This window comes from Neodiprion pinetum, chromosome 5 (assembly GCF_021155775.2).
Source record: "Neodiprion pinetum isolate iyNeoPine1 chromosome 5, iyNeoPine1.2, whole genome shotgun sequence".
Lineage (NCBI taxonomy): Eukaryota > Metazoa > Arthropoda > Insecta > Hymenoptera > Diprionidae > Neodiprion > Neodiprion pinetum.
Window position 1 is genome coordinate 127,649 of NC_060236.1, and position 19,852 is coordinate 147,500.

At 37.3% G+C, this 19,852-nt stretch overlaps 3 protein-coding genes across 8 annotated transcripts; 2 read left to right on the forward strand and 1 right to left on the reverse strand.

The window, feature by feature from the left end:
* The first annotated feature begins 227 nt into the window (after positions 1 to 227).
* LOC124219784 (neurofilament heavy polypeptide-like) lies at positions 228 to 5,784 on the forward strand. Of its 4 annotated transcripts, XM_046627879.2 has the most exons (7): positions 228 to 1,139; positions 1,343 to 1,458; positions 1,574 to 2,263; positions 3,436 to 4,524; positions 4,624 to 4,957; positions 5,182 to 5,343; positions 5,417 to 5,784. In XM_046627879.2, exons 1-6 carry the CDS (start codon positions 1,052 to 1,054, stop codon positions 5,337 to 5,339), a joined length of 2,475 nt encoding a protein of 824 aa, XP_046483835.1. In that variant the 5' UTR covers positions 228 to 1,051; the 3' UTR covers positions 5,340 to 5,343; positions 5,417 to 5,784. The 4 variants fall into 4 exon arrangements, with proteins under 4 accessions (XP_046483835.1, XP_046483833.1, XP_046483837.1 ...); XM_046627877.2 differs by having other exon boundaries at positions 5,182 to 5,784; XM_046627881.2 differs by lacking the exon at positions 5,417 to 5,784 and having other exon boundaries at positions 5,133 to 5,317.
* Positions 5,785 to 6,944: 1,160 nt separating this feature from the next.
* LOC124219781 (beta-mannosidase) lies at positions 6,945 to 11,668 on the forward strand. The gene is made up of 11 exons (XM_046627873.2): positions 6,945 to 7,389; positions 7,472 to 7,501; positions 7,582 to 7,728; positions 7,803 to 7,951; positions 8,037 to 8,242; positions 8,314 to 8,572; positions 8,644 to 9,370; positions 9,453 to 9,881; positions 9,942 to 10,156; positions 10,243 to 10,446; positions 10,527 to 11,668. Exons 1-11 carry the CDS (start codon positions 7,251 to 7,253, stop codon positions 10,845 to 10,847), a joined length of 2,826 nt encoding a protein of 941 aa, XP_046483829.1. The 5' UTR covers positions 6,945 to 7,250; the 3' UTR covers positions 10,848 to 11,668.
* A 213-nt stretch (positions 11,669 to 11,881) lies between these two features.
* LOC124219783 (transmembrane protein 245) lies at positions 11,882 to 15,823 on the reverse strand. 3 transcript variants are annotated; one of them, XM_046627875.2, is made up of 10 exons: positions 15,675 to 15,809; positions 15,066 to 15,583; positions 13,743 to 14,750; positions 13,478 to 13,642; positions 13,180 to 13,378; positions 12,912 to 13,096; positions 12,726 to 12,826; positions 12,619 to 12,636; positions 12,219 to 12,521; positions 11,882 to 12,086 (listed from the first exon to the last, which is right to left on the reverse strand). In XM_046627875.2, the coding sequence occupies exons 2-10, from the start codon at positions 15,579 to 15,581 to the stop codon at positions 11,882 to 11,884; spliced, it is 2,700 nt and encodes an 899-aa protein (XP_046483831.1). In that variant the 5' UTR covers positions 15,582 to 15,583; positions 15,675 to 15,809. The 3 variants fall into 3 exon arrangements, with proteins under 3 accessions (XP_046483831.1, XP_046483830.1, XP_046483832.1); XM_046627874.2 differs by having other exon boundaries at positions 15,066 to 15,823; XM_046627876.2 differs by lacking the exon at positions 12,619 to 12,636 and having other exon boundaries at positions 15,066 to 15,822.
* Positions 15,824 to 19,852: the final 4,029 nt, after the last annotated feature.

Here is a 19,852-nt window from a genome sequence, read left to right on the forward strand (position 1 = left end):
TAATTTTCGACGATACTCAAAACATAAAATATCAAAAATATTTTCTTCAAATTTCAAGTAGGTCCGTTTAAAATTGAGGGGGTTATCGGCGTTTTATAGATATGCTTCTTCGCAAACCCGACAACAAAATGGGTGGCTGGTTGCGCCTAATTATAGACAATCAGAATTACACCCTGCCGTCAGTGCTGTTAACTAAATATCGGAACGCACTCATGGCGCCACGTCATTCAGAATCACGTTCAGAAAGGTCTCAAGCGCCGCGCCGAACGTGGACTGTCAATAATGAGGTGTGAAATCTGTAAATTACTTGCGTATGTCCACTGCTGCCATCCCACTTCCTAAATTAATGCAAAAAGGAAAAAAATTACCATAACGTTACGCTGATTGATGAAGTATTAGCGAAAAAAAAAAAAAAAAATGGAAGACAAAAACGTAGGTTCCGTGATGAGCTAACAATAAGATTAGTGACAAATATGGTCTGATAATTTTATGAGATAATAAAAAGAGAACGGATGCAGACGTGCTCGACTCGTGAACATTGTACTGTACAATATGCACGTGTGTACGTACATACATACATACATACATGCGTACATACATACGTACATACATACATGCGTACATACATACATATTTTGGAAGCACGTGAAGTTGAACGCAAATGTAAAAATACGCGTCACAGCTAGTTCGATCGACACGTTGGTTCGGATCGTTCGGATAAACTTTTGATTTCTAGATTACGTCAATTCAAGCAATTGGCCGAAAAGTTTTTCTCTTCGTGCTCGAGAAAAGTAGTAGGAGGCAAATAAATCAGAGTAATCAAAGTCAAATAAATGTTATGGTTTCGACAAAATTTTGGTTTTTTTCCTAACCATTCCGCGGGCGATAACGAGCCGTTAGAGCCGCGCATTATTTTCGGGTGTGTTTATTTACCTTGGGAATCCGATACCTGCCAATGTTATTGTTCATTGATATTTGTTTTCACGTTTTGCAAGGGAAAATAGGTAGATAGATTTTTTTGTTTACAATTATCATTACTGTTCATTCAACAATGTCGACCGGCGAGGGAAGTTCAAAGCAAAGAAACCAAATGTCAGCCAAGGAAATTGAAGCTGCCGAAATGGCTCAGGAACTGATGAGTAAGTTCACTCGTTTGATCATTGAAATCTGTTTCAAGTTTTATTATTCTTCAAATCCAACCTCTAACTGTGGTTCATCATACACCAAACATTCCAGGTAAAATTCTGCCTAACCCCCTCAATTCGTAGATAACTAACCCTCGTCAAGCAAGATGGGTTTTCATTATTTGGTCGTTTTCATTGTACATTCCAATCTTCTGCAGGTATGGAAATGTACGAGGATGGAATGGGTTACGACCAGATGAAACAAATACTCCAGGTCATTAATGAGTCCAGAGATATGGCTGGTATTGAACCTGAGAATCGTTCTTCTCAGGAGGTAATGATAGTCTTACTTTAATTGAAATGCACCATTGTAAACAGTGAGGTGACGAGTTAGAAATCAATACGATTATTTAATCGCAGAAGGTAAGGAATACGTTTCGTCATTTCAGATGAGTCAATACTCTCAAGAAATGACGGGGACAGAAGTGGCCTTGCAGGGTAATGCGAAGCGAGACTTGCCATCGGAAGAGAACTCGTTACCTAAACCAAGTTTCTCTTATCGCCAGCAATCGGATAAAGTATCGCCAACAGCGTCTAGTCGTAAATCAGTTTTAGATGGGGAACCGGTCGAAGAAATGTCTTTATCATCGCCCGAATTATTTACGAACGAAGAGCGTAATCTTAGGCGGTCCAGCACGGATCCTGAGTCGATATTCGACAAACTGGTCAAAGAAAATACTATGGCAAGCGGGGAAGTTGAGGAAACCCAAACTCAACCATTGGTTAAAAATGCGTGGCAAATTGTTTCAGACATATCACAAGATTCACAAAATTCCCCGAGTGCCAGTTTCAGGGTTAACGTTGAAAATGCCAAATCTAGGAAAAATCAGAGGGTTGAAAGGTGGAAACTGGATCCTACCAAATCTGTCATTGAGGAAAGTGACGTACCTCTAAGACAAAAGGACAGACCTGTGATACAGGAAAGAATACCTTACAACTTCTGTCATCATAGAAAGGCCTTGGATGCAAAAGAAAAACTATTGAACGTTCTGACTTACCAATTAGGAGAAGTCGCCGATATATGGAGGAGAAAACACAGGCATGATGCTTCAGAGTTTCAATGGGGGTCACCCATCAAGGTGGGTACCTCCATCCAATCAGTTTCATATCAATCTTATCGCTGACGGAGCCGATTCTTCACAACAAAACTCAATTTACTACACAAAAAAGTTTCTATTATATGAATTATCACTGTGTAATCAAGCAAAAAGCAGTTTTATGCTCTTAAATATTCATCATATATACGATACGTTTGATATACACAATTTACATTTATGCTGACATGTAAATGTTGAATAATGACGTAGTTTACTGAAAAGACTCAAGTAATTTGCGGTCGTTGCGGTAATTTTAGTAGATTTTCAATATATGTACACATTCGCCTCTCTAATTACTGATGAAAAGTTACCGATTTGAAAATATTTTTATAAGCCGTGACAGTTTTCAATTTTACAAAGAGAACAGTTGCATCAGATTTATATTTATTTATCGCATCTCTCTTTAGAATTACATACTCAATCTGATATTTTTTCAGTGGTAGATTGTATTTAATTTAAAATAAAACAAACACTTCCAATTCACGTCTTCCTGTTATTAAAAAATATTGTTACACAATACTCCACGATCCTTTTTTGTTCACATACGTATGTGAATGTAACATTTGTATATATTATGCCATGTATATCGTTGAAATTAGAGCATTTAATTCTCGATCCTGAAATACAATTGGCGGGTTGTAAATTTTTATTTTATAAAACTAATGAAATTATATATTGGATTTTTTTTTATTGAGACAACTAGAAGTGATTTCTTTTTATTCTATTCTTTCTTAATTTTCGAAAAATATCGTGATTTCAAAGTTAGCATTCAAACTAATCTTCAATCATGGTTTAAAATGTTGAGAATAATATTTAAGACGACCCACATGATTGTTGTTGAAAATCTATTGAAGCGCCACTTTTTCTCTAACTTTTAACATACGTATCTTAGTCTGCCTTCTGTTCAACAACGCCTTATACCGCTTGTACCATTAAGCATTAAATACTGTCTCTCACTTTAAAACTTAAACCTACATCTGTCGCAGTTTCTTAGTTACTTAAAATTGTACATACATGTATAATGAGAAAAGCATTTTAGTGTTTTAAAATATTGTACTGGAATAATAAAACAAAAGACAAGAAAAACGAATGAATTATATATTTCCTTACAAACACGAAAATAAAGTATCTAATTCATTTCAACGTTTCTTTAGGTGGGCACCAATAATGGTAGCTTGGACAAGAAGCCTTTGAAAGAAGAACCGAGTACGCCAGAAAGGCGGACAAGTTTCATCAAAAATCAAGAGTCTTCTTTGACAAGGAGAAACCAGGATCGTCTTTGCAAGCGTAAAGCTGTTGATCACTTTAGAGATGTAGCACAGGATCAGGTTGATAGTGATGATGAAAATGAGAGTATATTTGATACAAAGAAGAAAGCTAAAACATCTGATATGTGTTGGGAACCCCAAATGAGATCAGGGAGCTCTAGCGGTTGCGAAAAACATCTAACACGTAGCGAAAAAATGTTGAATAATTTGAACAAAGTTAGAATAGAGGAACCCTCTTTAATAACTGCGTACAACAGCGATGACTTTGACAACAACGATTTGGCAAGCTTGCGAAAGAAGAAGTATACGAAGAAAGTGGAGGAAGTTGATCGCATCTCATCACCCGAGGACTTCGTGCCTAGGCGCATCGTGCCGCCTAACCCAAGCAAACCTAAATCGCCACAGGGTGCACGACAAAACGGAGCAAAACGGAAAAGGAAATGCCCTGTAAAAAAAGACGCGCAGGCCGTGTTGGAAAAAGGTTCAAATATAGGAACGACCGCAGCAGCGAGAGGTAAATTTAGGAATCCGTTTTCCAAAGAAACCAAGAGTCCGATTAGAACGCTGACCGATGGTGAAATAACAAACGAGCTCCATGATGATGAAACTGAGGAAAATCAGGGCGACATAGAAATAAAACCTTTGAAAGTGAAAGGTTTGTCAAGTAAACTGGCTCTCGGAGCATCGTGGCTGCTGCATAATAAAAACGCTGAGGCGAAATTGGAGGCTATTAAAATGACAGAGCACGCCAAACTGCAGAGTGAAGAAATAGAGAAAAGAAGAGAAATAGCATTGATCAGATTGCAGAAGGATGAAGAGGAACGAAAGCAGAAACAAGCAAAAGAAGATGAAATGAAAGCTAAAGAAGAGAAGTGGAGAAACGGCGAAGTCATTCGTAATAAGAAACGCAGAGCGAGGCAGATGAAACAAAAACAGGCAGATGCAGAGAGGCACCGCCAAGAAATTGTGTTCACGGTTTGTATTATGAACTTTTCCGGACATAGCATAACTAAATTTCAATTATTGTGGAATAAATAGTCACATTCATAGTCCATGTACTTTTGTCTTTCCTAGGACGATGATGATGATAATAACATCCTCACATCTATCAACATTAACCAAAAGGCTATGGAAGAACGAGTTCAATGCCCAATCTGTCTTCTCGAGTTTTCGAAAGCAGAAATACAACAGCACGCCGCTGACTGTAACCAGTTTGATAATGTCGCGATACCAGGTGGTAGCCGTTCGCCAGCCAGTAATGACGATTTTATGATAACTGATGACGATCAACTCTTAGTTTGCAACATTTGCTCTAAATTCTCAACAAAGGACGGTATCATCTTGGAGGATCACTGTCACCATTGTTTGTTGAAGGAAAGGGAGAAGCAGAGTAATCAGACTCAATTTGGTATGTAAATTACGAATTTCTGAAATGTAATTAACAATTTTGGACAACTATGATGGGACGTGTAATCATTTTGCTTTAAACTATTTATGTGCAATCTTCTACAAATGCTGAAAAGTCAGATGGACAAATATCAGAAGAAAAGGAAATTCATTAACTAATCTATTTCATATAATAGCAACATCATGTGACCTCCGCTAACGATTGATTGATCAACTGAAATTCAGATTCACCAGACGCACGAATAATCGAAGTTCCAACATCACCGATACGCTGTTTTATTCCAATCAGTGAGCAAAGTGAATCCTCTATAAACTACACGGAGCAATTTCTTCAGCAAAAAAGAAAACGAAAATCGCCTGCAAACATAAAGCGGAGGCAGTGACTGGGTAGCTTCTTCCTACTTCAGCATTTAGCTTCTACAGCGTACAGAAGAATTTCAAACAAATTCGTACATTACAGGTTCTTCACTTAAAAATCAACGAGAATTTTCAGCCTATGTAAAGAGTCATACACGTTGTATTCCAAGCAGTTTTCTTACAAACACAGGCTAATGTGCTTTTGGTAATTATATGGATATAAATTACCGAAGCTATGTACAACAAAACGTTCTCACCAAACGTTTGTTTGGGTACCTAATTGGATTGTAAACTGCAAATCCATTCATAAATTGAACAGCATACAGTTTCGTGGTGTTGCTGCTAGATGCAATCACGGATTGACTGATGATAATAATAATAATAACATTAGAAATGATGATAATATGCCAATTATTTATATTACATATGTTACAAGTAAATTTGAATAAAAATTACGTGCGGTTATACAATTGAAATTTAATAGACAAGTTGTTTTACATATGGTTTATCGATATTGAGTAATATTAATTCCTTGTTGTTGGTCATTGTGGGTAAAGAAGACTGTTGTAAGTATCATGATTACATCGCGTATACACGAAAAACCTTAATCACAGACAGAAGAGTCTCAAAACGAAAGCTATCATCTTGTGATAAAATATAATTTATCCTTTCCACTCTTTGATGATGACCACCTGCATATGACATATGTCTTCCGATAGGTTTCGTTCGCATAACTTACTCTTATTTTCATTTTTCGCTGTCACAGCGATTTCGGCCTGAATGTTAATTTTTATTTTGCACCGCAATTAAGCGTGTTTTATTGATTTGTTGGGTCAATTGAATTTCATAGGAGCCCCCCGTCCCCCTCTATCAGGTCAAAACATTAAGTGATTGAATGTTTTGTCACTAACTGCCGACCCCGAGAAATTCTTCCCATAAAATATAATGGACGAATTATATTCAAACTTTTTCTATCATTTTAAAGGAAAAAAAAAAAAATGTTTCGATCGTTAAACATTCCACTTGAAATTATTAGCATTTTACTGATGTACTACAGTTCAGATGGTGTAAATAAGTTATTGTTATACTGTAGCTACAATTCGATATCGGGACTACATAAAACAAGAAAATGCTACAGTCAACAGCTTATTACCTCCTTTTGTCGTAACGTGGCCATGACCCAAGCGTTTTGTAATAGAGAATATGCAAGCGTTGTACCTATTTTGTTAACTGACATTGAATGTCGAAAAAAAAAATACCCTAGCAATTTTGGTATGAGCAGTGATTAAGATGAATTAAAGATTTTTACAGCATATTTACATGAGAAGGGAAATTATACCGACGAGCAGTTTTTACGTCACAATCTGTGTACAGAAAGCTTGTTGAGTTAGCGATAGGGTTTCAAAAAACTGTTGTATAAATTGTTTGCCGATCATACTCGTCGATTTCAAACTTGTACTAATTGGAATAAGATTCATAATTAATGTTTTGCATTCGCAAAAACTTTTATGATTACAATATTAATAGATTTAACTATTTTATTTTTCTTGAACTTACATTTTAAATTTCATCAAGTATTTATAACCGAAGAGTACAAGTTTTATCCGCTCAACTGCATGGCGAGCCCAAGTCACCATATTTATCTTTGTAAATAAAGTGTGATAAGAGACATGCAAGCAGATTAGTTTACACTCTTATCAGTTTGATGTATAAGGTCGCAGGTCAAATTAAAGTGAGGTGTTTTGATAGCATACAACGATAATTGACTTGAAGACTTGCTTGAGTTCAGTTAATGTGGCGAACCAGATGATTTATCAGTTATAATTGATGCAATCAGAGATTTCTAACCACCGCCTATGATCGGAGGTTACCTTTCAACGACAGACAAGTCAGCTGCACTCCACATCTGGGGTGTTTGAACGATCTCAGAAGAATTGATGTGCAAAGTTTCATTTTCCAACAACTTGAAAATGAAATTAACCCAAGTATCACCTTTCCTTTCATTGTTTCTCTTTTCCTTCGGTGCTCAATCAATCAGCTTAAACGGTCGCTGGAATGCCTACATTCTGTCTCCGAGTAAGTAAGATGATTTCCCAGTTGCAGACTTATCTGTGTTTTTCCAGAAAACTCACAAAATTCTTATGACATTTGTTTACAGATGACACGTTTCATAGGCTGAACGAAGGCAGTGAGTAGCTTAGTAGTTATTTGACGCATTGCGGTGTTTCTCTAGTAATCTTCATTACTTATCTCTTTCCAACTTTGCAGCTGTATCGTTCGATGCAACGGTACCTGGAGGCGTCTACACAGATTTAGTCAAGGCTGGAATAATTCCAGAAAATTTAATCGGTCAAAATGATGTCAACAATCGTTGGGTGGGAAATCAAATCTTTGCATTTACCACCAGCTTCAATGGTACGATACATTGATAAACGAATCCGTGTACAAGTTTTGGCTAATGTTTTTTATCGTAAATTATAAACCCACAGTCAGCGTGCCGTTCCATGAAACTGCAAATGCAATTTTAACGTTTCATGGACTGGACACATTTGCTTTAATATTTATCAACGAGATACCAGTTGGGGAAGCGACAAATATGTTTGTGAGATATCGATTCAACGTGACAAAACATTTACAGGTAAATAACAACTAGGGGTTTTTATGCTATGGAATCATGCGATTCTGCGTGGATAGTTTATTTTACATTTGTTGTTACACCGCAGGTTGGGAAGAATAATTTGAAAGTGATATTAGGTTCACCAATCAGGGCAGCCAACGAACTGTATGACGAACAGAGCCGCAAGTATATAGTACCGCCCCAATGCGTCCCCAAAGAATATAACGGAGAATGTCACGTAAATCATATAAGAAAAATGCAAGCCAGTTTTTCATGGGACTGGGGCCCAGCGTTTCCTTCAATTGGAATTTGGTAAGATTTTCTTCCTCTGTGAACCTTTTCTACTTTATCACCTTTACTCTACAATTCTTATACTTTTTCAGGAAAGACGTTGAAGTGGAAGTTGTAAAATACATTTTGGTAACTGATGTGACTGCGGATCTCTACAAGAAAAATAACACCTGGCACATCCTAATAACAGCGTTCGTCAATACTGTTGAAACAAGAAACGAGACTGTTGTTTGCAATATATTTGCCGACATGGAAGTTAATGGAGGAATCCATGTTAAGAACTCGAGTGATGCGACATTGAAAATGATTGAACAAAATGCTAATGTGTCTCTTGTTCTCAACATTCTTGATGTAAGCGATTACGCATGATTTTATGAATTTATTCACAGAACAGTTTGTGAATAAATAACAAATGTTTTCAGAGCGATATCGAGAGATGGTGGCCAAATGGTTACGGAGATCAACGTCTTTACCCATTAACTATTGAAATAACGGTTTCCAATGAGAAAACGCGTCGGAATTTGAAGATAGGTTTCCGAACAGTCCAGTTACTTCAAGAGCCGTTGACAAAAGGGCTGAATTTCTATTTTAAGATCAATGACGTTCCTATGTTCGCAAAGGGCAGTAACTGGATTCCGTCAAGCGTATTTCCAGAGCTTTCAGCGGAGGAAGGGACAATCAGACAGCTGCTGAAGTCTGCGAAGGACGCGCATATGAATATGCTTAGAGTCTGGGGCGGCGGCTTTTATGAGTCTGATTTATTTTACGAGATCGCCGATGAGTACGGAATAATGATCTGGCAGGATTTCATGTTTGCTTGTGCCATGTATCCAACTACCGACGATTTTCTGGACTCCGTGCGACAAGAAGTAGTGCAAAATGTAAGGAGGCTACAGCACCATCCTAGCATTGCAATTTGGGCTGGAAACAACGAAAATGAAGTCGCGCTTTATGGTAACTGGTATGGAACCGGCACTAAAGAAATCTACAAGCAAGACTACATCAAACTGTACGTTCATGTCATTAAGACCGAAGTAGAAAGGGTAGATCCGAGTAGGCCGTTTGTGGTCTCCAGTCCTAGCGACGGCCTGTTCACTGAAAAAAATAATTATCTTGGACCGGACCCTTATTCCAATTTGTACGGAGATGGTAATAGCAGTCTCTAATTTCCACAGTGGTAATTCAAAATCTTAACGTATCATCCATTGCAACCAGCTTCAATTTTTTTCAGTACACTACTACAACTACATCAACAACGGATGGGACATAAATCAATATCCGAGACCTAGGTTTGCCTCGGAATATGGGGTAGAGTCAATTCCGTCGATACACACCTTGGCAAGTGCAACCAAGAATATAGATGACCTCAAGGTCAACAGTTCGTTCATGAAACATCGTCAGCACCTCCCAGGCGGATATGAATCCATGGAGACTCTAGTGAAGAAAAATTTTGAACTTCCTCAATCTGATAATGCGACTGATTACCTCATCAAGTATATTTATTTAACGCAAATCAACCAGGCTGTCTCGATTAAGATTGAAACCGAGTTTTACAGACAAGCTCGAAGCAGTCTGAACTCCGTGGGAGAAGGAATGACCATGGGTGCACTGTATTGGCAGCTCAACGACGTTTGGCAGGCCCCGTCCTGGTCATCAATAGGTGAGTTTCAATAGCATTGATAATTAGACACTGAATTACCGAAACTTCTTGTATATCCAGAATTCGGGGGTCGTTGGAAAATGCTTCATTACTATGCCCAGGAATTTTTTGCACCTATAATTGTCACATCCCATGTTTCACCCGCGAGTGAACTGGAGCTCTACGTGGTATCGGATAAACTAACTGAGATCAAGAATTGTAGCTTGGCAATAAATACTTATAAATGGAGCTCTGCTATGCCAGTTCACACGCAGATCATTAGGGAAATTACAATTGTAAAGTATTATTTTGCTCAAACAATATGAAATCCTCAACGCAATCGGCCTGGTGTACTTTTAATAGTAAACTTATCTGTTTTCAGTCATCAAATGCCGCAACAATGGTTGCAAATTTCGGGCTTGATCATTATCTTGAGCAAGCTGACTGCGGTGGGGTGACTTTGAGAAAAAGAAAGTGTATCATAGAGCTTGTGTTGATGGATAAAGATAAGTCGGCTATCGCGCCAAATAACTACATTTATCCTGCGCCACTGAAAACAGTGTCATTGCCGTTGGCAGACATTCGTGTAAGTTTGAATCTTAATTCAAATTTCATCGGCATATTTCTCATTATTCATCCAATGGAGGTCTGACGTTTCTCTTGCAGGTACATGTTCAGCAGAAAAATGGAGAAGTGGCAAATTCAAATGGGTCGGATTACACTATTGTACTACGATCGAACAGCATTGCACTATTTGTGTGGTTGGATCTGGGTAGTGAGGTAAATGGACGGTTTTCGGAGAATGGTTTTCACATATTCCGTGGAGTGAAGATAGTTTCTATTCATTCTGAGGAAACAACGACAGCTGAAATTATTAGGCAATCACTCTCCGTTACGACATTGTCAGATATTTATGTTAATCAAAAGATAAAAACACCGCATTTCTTGAACCAACGAAATGACGAACCTGAGTTGATCGTATACTAGGTGAAAACTACGCATCTTTGTTAGAATATGACGGAATATTTATTTTGCGTGAAATGAATGACAGAAAAAATACCATCAGTATCTGTGATTATACGAATCACAGTTCAATTAGAATTGATTCACAATTAAATCCCGTACTTGTCACGGTGAATATAGATTTCAAATCCGACGAGCAAAATTAATATAATGATGATTGCGATGCAGGTGATCCACATCCAGTACATCTTGACTAATTCGATTTACACCCATGTAATGTTATTCGCTTTGCACACGTTGTTTTTTATTACACTCAATCTATATCCGGTTAAAGGGATTTCCAACTCATTCGATAAATATTGAAACAACACTATGACAGTTAAATAAATTAATTTTTATTCAAAATAATATGATTTTCGTTTTTCGCACAGCAAATTTTTTTTCCTTTCATTTTGTTTTTCTTATCAAAGTAGTAACAGTAACAGTAGTATGAAGTTGGTTTAGTAAACAAAAAAGCATAGCAAAATAAATATTTATATCCTATATAAAATACATACACTATGTTAATATTAGACCATAAAAATGACTATACTGATAGTACTTTAAATACAGACTAGGTATGTACCCGCGTTCATCGTCGTCGTCGTTATTATTATCACTTTTGCTTCCAGCACGTAATTTTTCTCTTTGTTTTTACAACGTTTGTTCCAATTCGTGTACACTTGTAAAATTTTATCGAAGTTCAGAAGCAAGATTTACGTAAATATTCGATCGACAATAAACAATCTTTCAATTTGGCAATTAGATTTGAGAGAAGCTGTAATAGCGAATGCGTAACATGTTTTGTCATTGCTAATTGTAGAGAACCTTGAAGTATACATACGATATACTCTTTTTCTAGATGTCTTCATCGCTGCTTCAAGTTTTCTTGCCTTCGTTTTCATTGCATTTACACGCTGTAGATGACGTTTCATTTATCTACCGCGAAAATGAGAAGCGTTTAACGCTTAGGTCTAAATAAAAAGACGCGAGACAGTTACGCTCTTTCATGCATATCGCTATATATCACCCCCTTTCAAACGACTGAATTGAGATTTAAGTTTATAAATAGCCTCTTCTGACGGAGAGTGGAGATATCGTCGACTCAGATTTATGGCCACCATTATACAGCAAAGTAACAGCGGACCAAATATCGCACCTTGTACCCCAAGGCAAAAGACGCCACCTGCTATTGAAAGCCCAGTCAAGTACGGATGACCGCCCCTGAAAATTAGAAGAAGATGGAATATTAGAAACTCTCAGTCTGACCATAATTTGATTGTTTTACAAAGAAATCCTGGTATTGAATTTGGGGGGGGGGGGGGGGGGGGGGGTAGAAAATGTATTTGCAAGTACCCCTTAATCTCCTTGTAAAAATCTGTGACTACGATGTTGAACGGAGCAAAATGGAACACGAAAAAGGCCAAGGCAACCATGGATCCTCGAGTAAACCACAATTCCATGGCTGCTGGAACACAAGCAATGTATGCATCCAGGAAAGGAACTGCACCTAGCATAGTTGCGAACGCTGATGGAAGGTAAACTATTTTCACTTGGAATAGATTGTGCGTAAACCATGTCCACATTCCAAAGAACGATGCGAGCTTGAACGTTGCCGCGAAAACGCCGATCACTGCTTCTTCCAAGGCAATGGCGAATCTGAAGATTTCGAAAAACGAGAATAGATTAAGCAATATATACAACATCAAACAAATAAGTGACGAAATCTTTGAATTATTGTATTAGACAAACATACCGTCCAATGCTGAGAATGCTTTTGCGAAACAAAAGTTATTTGAATTTTAATTCGAATATATTACGAAAAACAATATTTCGTCGCAATCGGCATCTTCCAATACGTACCTATTGCAGCTTATCGGGCTGAACACAGTAATCAGTTCTATTGGCTTATAAGTCTTTCCACTAGAACTCAGCAGATAGAATAGTGTTGTGAAGAACACTACCTGTAATTGTACATATGTATGGAACGATGAATAATTTGCCGTTTGATTTTATAATGTGTGGACAGATATTGACGATCGAACGTACCATGCTGAGCATGAAGTTGAGTACTGCAGAGCCACTCATAAGTACAACATACAATAACTCGGTGAAAACACTCGTTATCACGGATACGTTTCCTTTGACTATGCCCCAAACGGAATCCAAAAGTGACATTAGAATCCCGACGTTTTCTTTGGCAAAATTTTGTACGCTGGTCATGTTGAATAATTCTAGAAAACATTATTGTGAATCACATTAGAAATTTCGACCTTTTGTTGAAATTCAGGTAGTTTTTTTCATATTTCGTACTAACGCAGTGGCGCTTTTCCGAAGCTGTCTTTAAAACTTTCCCATACAGAATAGGCGGCATCAGCGTCTACTGTAGGGCCAACCATTGCAGGATCGGCGTTTGACATCATCCAAGCTTGGTAAAGCCTGTCCCATAGCTCAAGAACCTTTTTCTCCATCATTTCAGCCTTTATCGGTTCCATGTCCTTGACGAGCCCTTTTATCTGCGAAATAATTGACGAACTTAATATGAAATCGTTTGCCCAGGTAAGAAGCAAACAATGAATGGGAGGTAGACGAGAACGTGAAAGTCGTTTACTCACACCATCCGATATCGCACTGCGACCATAAGTGTAGGCATTGTCCAGCACGCTGTTAACCGAATCTTCCCATTGCTCTGGCACCCAGTCTATGTCTGCGTTATTGACTAGCGAAGAGTTCAGAACATCGCCCGTGACTTGAATCAGGTGCATACCCTCAGCATAAACCTGCAGTAGGACGAAAATAGAAGGATCTCAATATGTGCGTATGAATCATCTGAATTCTTTTCAAATGATCGAACATTTGTTCTTCTTTGAGCGCACTCACCTGTATGGTGATAAAAATTGAGGCACAGGTAGTGAATATGAGCAATCCCAGGATAACAGCTGTGGTAGCTACAGCGTCTACAGACCCCTTCAAGACTTCGGTCAATTTTTTATTCAGGATTACTCCTATTTTGTACAGGCCTCTGACATGCGCAGGGACCAATGCTTGATGTCTCTCGTTGCACCAGGTAGCAACAGTGTCGACGATAGCGCTGTACTGTTTGTCTATAAACTTCCAAAACCCGCAGGAGCTTCCAATTTGCTTGATCAAATAGTAGGCAATTGGCAGGGATAAGAGTTGTATCATCCATTTATGTTTCCAAACAAGCATCCCGATGCAAGCGTATAATGCAAAGTACATGTAATATTCCGTGTTCACTGTATCGTCTTCGATATCCAGTGACAATTTGAAGTCGATTTTTAACTTCTTTAAAAAATTTCGCTCTTGAGCTATTGACCTTGCGCGCATATTTTCCATTGACTTTGAAGTTTGCGGATTGAGCAGATGCTCAGGTGACATTCCGACATCTGCATCTAGAGACATTGACTTGGTGCACAGCTTACTCTGAGGTGGCAGAGTTTTCGATTCTTTACTGGTTTCAAATTTTTGTTCTTCCAGCTCAGAGAAAAATTTTGACGTTCCTTCGCCCGACGAACGTGGCAGCATACATACGTCATCTTCTGGTGTTAGTGATTTGGAAGAACTATCGTTTGGTATTTGACTAACGAGATGATTAGAGAAAACTGTGCGGGCAGCGTCTACGAAGGTTACTCTTCTTCCCTCCATCCCCTGACGCTCCAAAACTAGAACTACTTCGTAAATGAAACCCAACAGGAAAAGCAGCTGCAGAATAACGAAGACGATCACCTGGTACGCTCCGATCAAGTTTGATATATACAAACTAACAACAAACCATATAACGAACGACATGTAGCGGAATTGGATAGAATTTCCCGGTGACCAGTATACGTAGAGGACGGACAAATACCCGATGACAATTGTTGTTACCTGGTAAAGAAATAATTATATTGTTGTGTTGATGGTTTACTGAAACTTAAGAAAAAAGATCCTCATTTAATCCTGTATTACACAACAGTAGAATGAAATAGAAAAACAGAATCCCTTGACTCGTCATCAAAATCTTATCTTTCTATACTTGAATAACGTAAAATGCCTTGAATACTATGGAGTCACGGCTATTTGTCTAGCTTTGCAAGTTAGCTGCAGCAGGTCCGACAAGTCAAGTTTATTTATAGGCAATAACTCATCAGACAGTCATTTGGAATTTTCCCGAAAGATTTTAGACAAGAGTGCTAGGCTTACCGTAAGTAAACCGCATGTTGAAACGAAGAAGTTGATTATGGTGTTGGCGATCTGGAACTCCCTCCAAATGATGCAAGTGAGAAAACTCGGGGTGTAGTTATAGATGAGTAGGAGGGTCGGAATGCCAACCAAAACGGGTCCGATGTATGTGAAATACTTCCTCAGCAGCGAGCCGATGATTTCAGAAACGTCGTCGAAAAACCGGAGTGGAATTACAGCAACATTGACTATTAATGGCTTGTTGGAACTCTCCATAGCAACGAACCAGGACTGTACGGCGGTCGTGAGTCGCAGTTTGAAGGGAAAAAGTACAGAGCCGCACAGCAGCGCCCATATCAGCGGCTTGACAAAGGGACTGAGTATGAAATAGAGGCCGTAGAACGCAGCAGAGGCTGCGAAAAGTAGAAAGAGAGCTACGGCATTGTAGAAGCCCTGCTTGAGTGCCTTCTCGTGACCCGGACTAAACCCTCCCAACATGTTCAGGAGATTGTCCATCGGCGTTCGCGGTGCCTCCATTGCTAATTTACAGAGAGGGAACAAAACGGGGGTAATGAGCGTTAATTTTACTCACGTGCTGGCGTGAATCACTCGTAAATACGATTACTCAACTCTTCCAGCCCAATATAATTACTATAAGCTGTATATGCGCGCTATTACAACATAGCAGACGACTCTAACCGTCGACCAGCCACGGACCATGCGTCTTTCTCAGTCGTTTGACAGTTGCCGCCATGACAGTCTCGAGTAGTGTGAAGTCAGCTGCTGAAGTTTCCCCGTTCCTAAATAATGGTCTCACGCCTGCATGTGAGGAGCTCTCAGTTTTCTCGTGCCAATTGTGCCATTGAAAAGGTAAAATCTCGATATTTCAGCGCCTAATTGCTGTGGGGTCAAAATTTGAGAACGGTAAAAACCACACAATACCTGTAAAAACGGGAGTTAGTATCGATAAGAAAGTATCATCGTCAGTTTGGGATTCGTTGCAGTTGTCGTTCGAATGCAAATTCAAAAGTCTGGATATCAATCAGTTCGGAGCTCGACCGCATCGGTAAACAACGGTAGGACAGGGAAGGGATTGTTTGCGGCATAGGAAATTGTGGAGTGTTGTGGATGTTGATGGGTTATAAATAAAACGCCATAACCACAAGCGATAATTTTATCGGAAAGGTTATAACGCACGGCAAAGGGTACGTATACGCATATTGTATCTATATATTTGAATTGTATTTGCGGTATAGTTTTAATCATAAATTTGTATAATACACAACGTCTGTTTTAAAAGCAGATGAAAAACATTTATGTACTCTATGCGTATTCGAAAATCGGCGTAATAATATCGATCACAACTATATTCTATCTAAATATAAATATACGCTTCAACGGATTTGAATTTTTATAACTTAAAAATAACAAATATTACCAAGTCTTTTTTTGCAACTGCAGTGTATATGCTAATGTAAGGTTATCAGTTTCATCTATGCTTAACAAAAGATCAACATCGATCAGAGTCTTTGCAAGCCTGTGAGCATTCGTCTTTACTTATACATTCATTTTTTCATTTTATCTTATTTTATTTTTTTAATCTCTTTATTTCCATTTTATCAAACAATCTAATATTTGGCATATTTCCGCATGGGTTTTATTTTGTACACCCTTGGAATAATATTTAACTGATATATCACAGTACTTTTTAATAAATGTACATTTATATATATATATATATATATATATATATATATATATATATATATATATATATATATATATATATATTTATTTATTTATTTCTTCCTTCACAATTTTGATTATTAAATTGGTCCGGCAAATTAACACAGTTTTTATTCGAGTGAAACAAAAATTCAGCAATTTCAGAATACAAGCGAGTATAAAACGAGTAAGAATTATCGGTTGTTTTATTTTTTTTTTCAAAGTAATTTGAAGATATAACGATAGTTATTCGATTGTTTTTTAAGGCATTGCAAAGTTGCCTCTAAAATACTCTAAATAGATCATTGACAGTTATCGCGGCAGCGATGTTGTGGTTAAAATATTAAAGAAAAATTGCAATACAATTTGCCGATCGAAAATACTTATATTCGTTATTGGAGTTGGTATAGTGAAAAATGCTTTGAGATTTATTAAGAATGTTACTTGTCTGTATGTGAAGTACAAAATAACGATGTATTACGGATTTCTAATCAGAAATTCGTCGTAATGGTTGATATTGGCATTTCTCATAGTTTTCTTTTTTTTCGTACACAGTATTGGCAAAAATAAGAAAGAGATAAGAATGTTATCAGTTCGAATTTATTTTGTAAGAATTTAATCCATCGACCATTTTGATAGACCAAAAGGTATATGTTTTAGCACAAACTTGCATAGACTGAAGTTATTGCTATATTATCATAATGATAGTAAAGCTAAGTAGAACATTATCAATTAATAATAACTTAGAATAGCAGCAGTAATAGTATTCGGTTGTAAAATGAAAAGAAGGGGAAGAAAAAATATGTATCTATGTATAGGTATGAGCTGTCCTTGAGAAGGGCAAAATCGAATTTCAATGGTCTTACTCCCCAAATTGGTTCGAAATAATTAAAAACAATGTCCGAATTTTTAAAAAAATTTCCCTCCATATTTACCCACGCCTAGGAAGCCTTACTTTTTCCCATAAGAAAAGCATTGGTTTTTCGAGATTTCTAATCGTTTTTTTACCGCTGCCGTAATTATCAGCTAAAAAATCGCAGATTCTCAGAAAATGGGCTCGGAATTTGGGCTAGATCGATCGACTCTTTTCCGCATTTTTAGAGAATAAAGATGTGATCGGTCTAGCCCAAAAATGCTTTTTTTTTTTTTATCCCCTTTGGGTCGAAGGTGGAGGTGGAGGGGAGGGGTGCAGGGCAACGTGGTATCTGCGCCAGCCCGAAAATGCTTGTATCGAATTCCAAAAAATTGGACAAAAAGGTAACATAACTGTCAACATTTTCTGAGAATCTGCGATTTTTTAGCTGATAATTACGGCAGCGGTAAAAAAACGATTAAAAATCCCGAAAAACCAATGCTTTTCTTATGGGAAAAAGTAAGGCTTCCTAGGCGTGGGTAAATATGGAAGGAAAATTTTTTAAAAATTCGGAAAATTTTTTAAAAATTCGGATATTTTTTTTTTAATTATTTCGAACCAATTTGGGGGGGTAAGACCATGAAAAATTCGATTTCACCCTTCTTAAGGACAGGTCTAATATATGTATATATATATAGCATTCTAATTTACCAACAAATAAATACCGTCACTCGTCACTTTATCTTCTTCAGACCATTAACTAATTCTAGGCTTAATCTATTGTCTATACAATTATACAATCACCCGTCAATAATTTATAACGGGTGTGTCTTTTCATCACAATATTTTTATTAAGCATATACTTAATACAATCATTCACTCACAGCTAAGAATAGTGAGAATTTTTAAGCGATCGATTTGTTATGAAATTTGTGTAAAAAGTTTTCTTTAGTTGATGGTCTGTTGTGTCCATTGGTATTTTGATTAGTTATGTATAGTCATAGACCGTCCATTCCGTAACTAACAGCGGCTTAATTAATTTCAAATCGATTTCCGCGAGGAATTGAGAAGTACGGTTGTCAGGCGCGTGTTTCTAATTTTTCACGCGGCCCATAGCTATTATTATTGATAGATGATTATCATTATTATTATAACTATCAATATGAATATTTTGAATTCTGGATATCATGTAATATGATACCCTGAATAATCAAGCGCACATTAAATAAATGAGATGCTAGCATGTGTATTGATTGCCAAAATTCCGATTAACAAAGGAAAAACCTAATTTTTGCATTTTCTTCTACACGAATATCCATGCGTGTACTGTAAATTATAATTATTTCTTTCATTTGTTTTGTTTTAATTCTTTTTATTAGAAACTTCCGCATCATTCGCACGTAATAAATAATAAACGCATAATCTTTTTTTTAAGTAGTTATTTTATAAGAATTTGAACTCAGCTCTCGCAAAAACGTTTTTACCAATTGAAAAAGAAAAACTGTTCAATATTGGTTCTAGAATTCAAGCGAATAAACGGGCACAAGGTACGTCAAATACATAGAAATTCGACTTCAGCGCACGATTTAATGACGAACAAACATTCGCGCGATCGTTACAAAACGAGACTTGAAAATTTCCTTCGCAACTCACGGCCGTCACAATTTTCAATAAGTTTAAGTATATAGAGTTGTTTTCAACCATGAAGCTACTGAAACAGCGGATGTTGAAAATTTGGTTTGTTGATCGGATAGAATGCGGTGTAGCTAAATGAATCAGGTAAACGCCATGAACTGAGATAATTCTTGCATAAATTAGTTTATAATGCTGAATCGCGGTTACTTTTGCGTGTATATACTATACATTGTGTGATTATAAATACAGAATAAATATATGTTATAAATAATTTATTCCTCAACCGAAATAAGTCAAGTTCGTCGGCCGGTAGCCACGTGATGTCATTTTTGATGGTATACAAGTATAGCGATTCGGAACGTAATTTGGATTATCTTATTGTGACGCTACATATCAAGGCGATCCTCGACATGCCACTTATTATGCGAGTGTGTGTGTGGGTGGATGTTTCGTTCCTCTTCTTATTTTGAATTATCACAGTGCACAGTACGAAGGAAATTTTCTTCCGACTATCAATATATTTCTTGCTACTCCGTTGTTAATCATTATATATCCTTGAAAATGAGTACGACAGTGATGATGGATAAATTATATA

Bases quoted from the DNA above. Each gene is read 5' to 3' on its own strand.
- LOC124219784 (XM_046627877.2), top strand. From the start codon at position 1,052: ATGTCGACCGGCGAGGGAAGTTCAAAGCAAAGAAACCAAATGTCAGCC. The intron at 1,140-1,342 runs GTAAGTTCACTC...AATCTTCTGCAG, and splicing joins AATGGCTCAGGAACTGATGA to GTATGGAAATGTACGAGGAT. The intron at 4,525-4,623 runs GTTTGTATTATG...TGTCTTTCCTAG, and splicing joins GCCAAGAAATTGTGTTCACG to GACGATGATGATGATAATAA.
- LOC124219781 (XM_046627873.2), top strand. From the start codon at position 7,251: ATGTGCAAAGTTTCATTTTCCAACAACTTGAAAATGAAATTAACCCAA. The intron at 8,573-8,643 runs GTAAGCGATTAC...AAATGTTTTCAG, and splicing joins TTGTTCTCAACATTCTTGAT to AGCGATATCGAGAGATGGTG. The intron at 9,882-9,941 runs GTGAGTTTCAAT...TTGTATATCCAG, and splicing joins CCCGTCCTGGTCATCAATAG to AATTCGGGGGTCGTTGGAAA.
- LOC124219783 (XM_046627874.2), bottom strand. From the start codon at position 15,581: ATGGAGGCACCGCGAACGCCGATGGACAATCTCCTGAACATGTTGGGA. The intron at 14,751-15,065 runs GTAAGCCTAGCA...TTTCTTTACCAG, and splicing joins CAACATGCGGTTTACTTACG to GTAACAACAATTGTCATCGG. The intron at 12,087-12,218 runs GTACTTGCAAAT...TCTAATTTTCAG, and splicing joins TTTTACAAGGAGATTAAGGG to GGGCGGTCATCCGTACTTGA.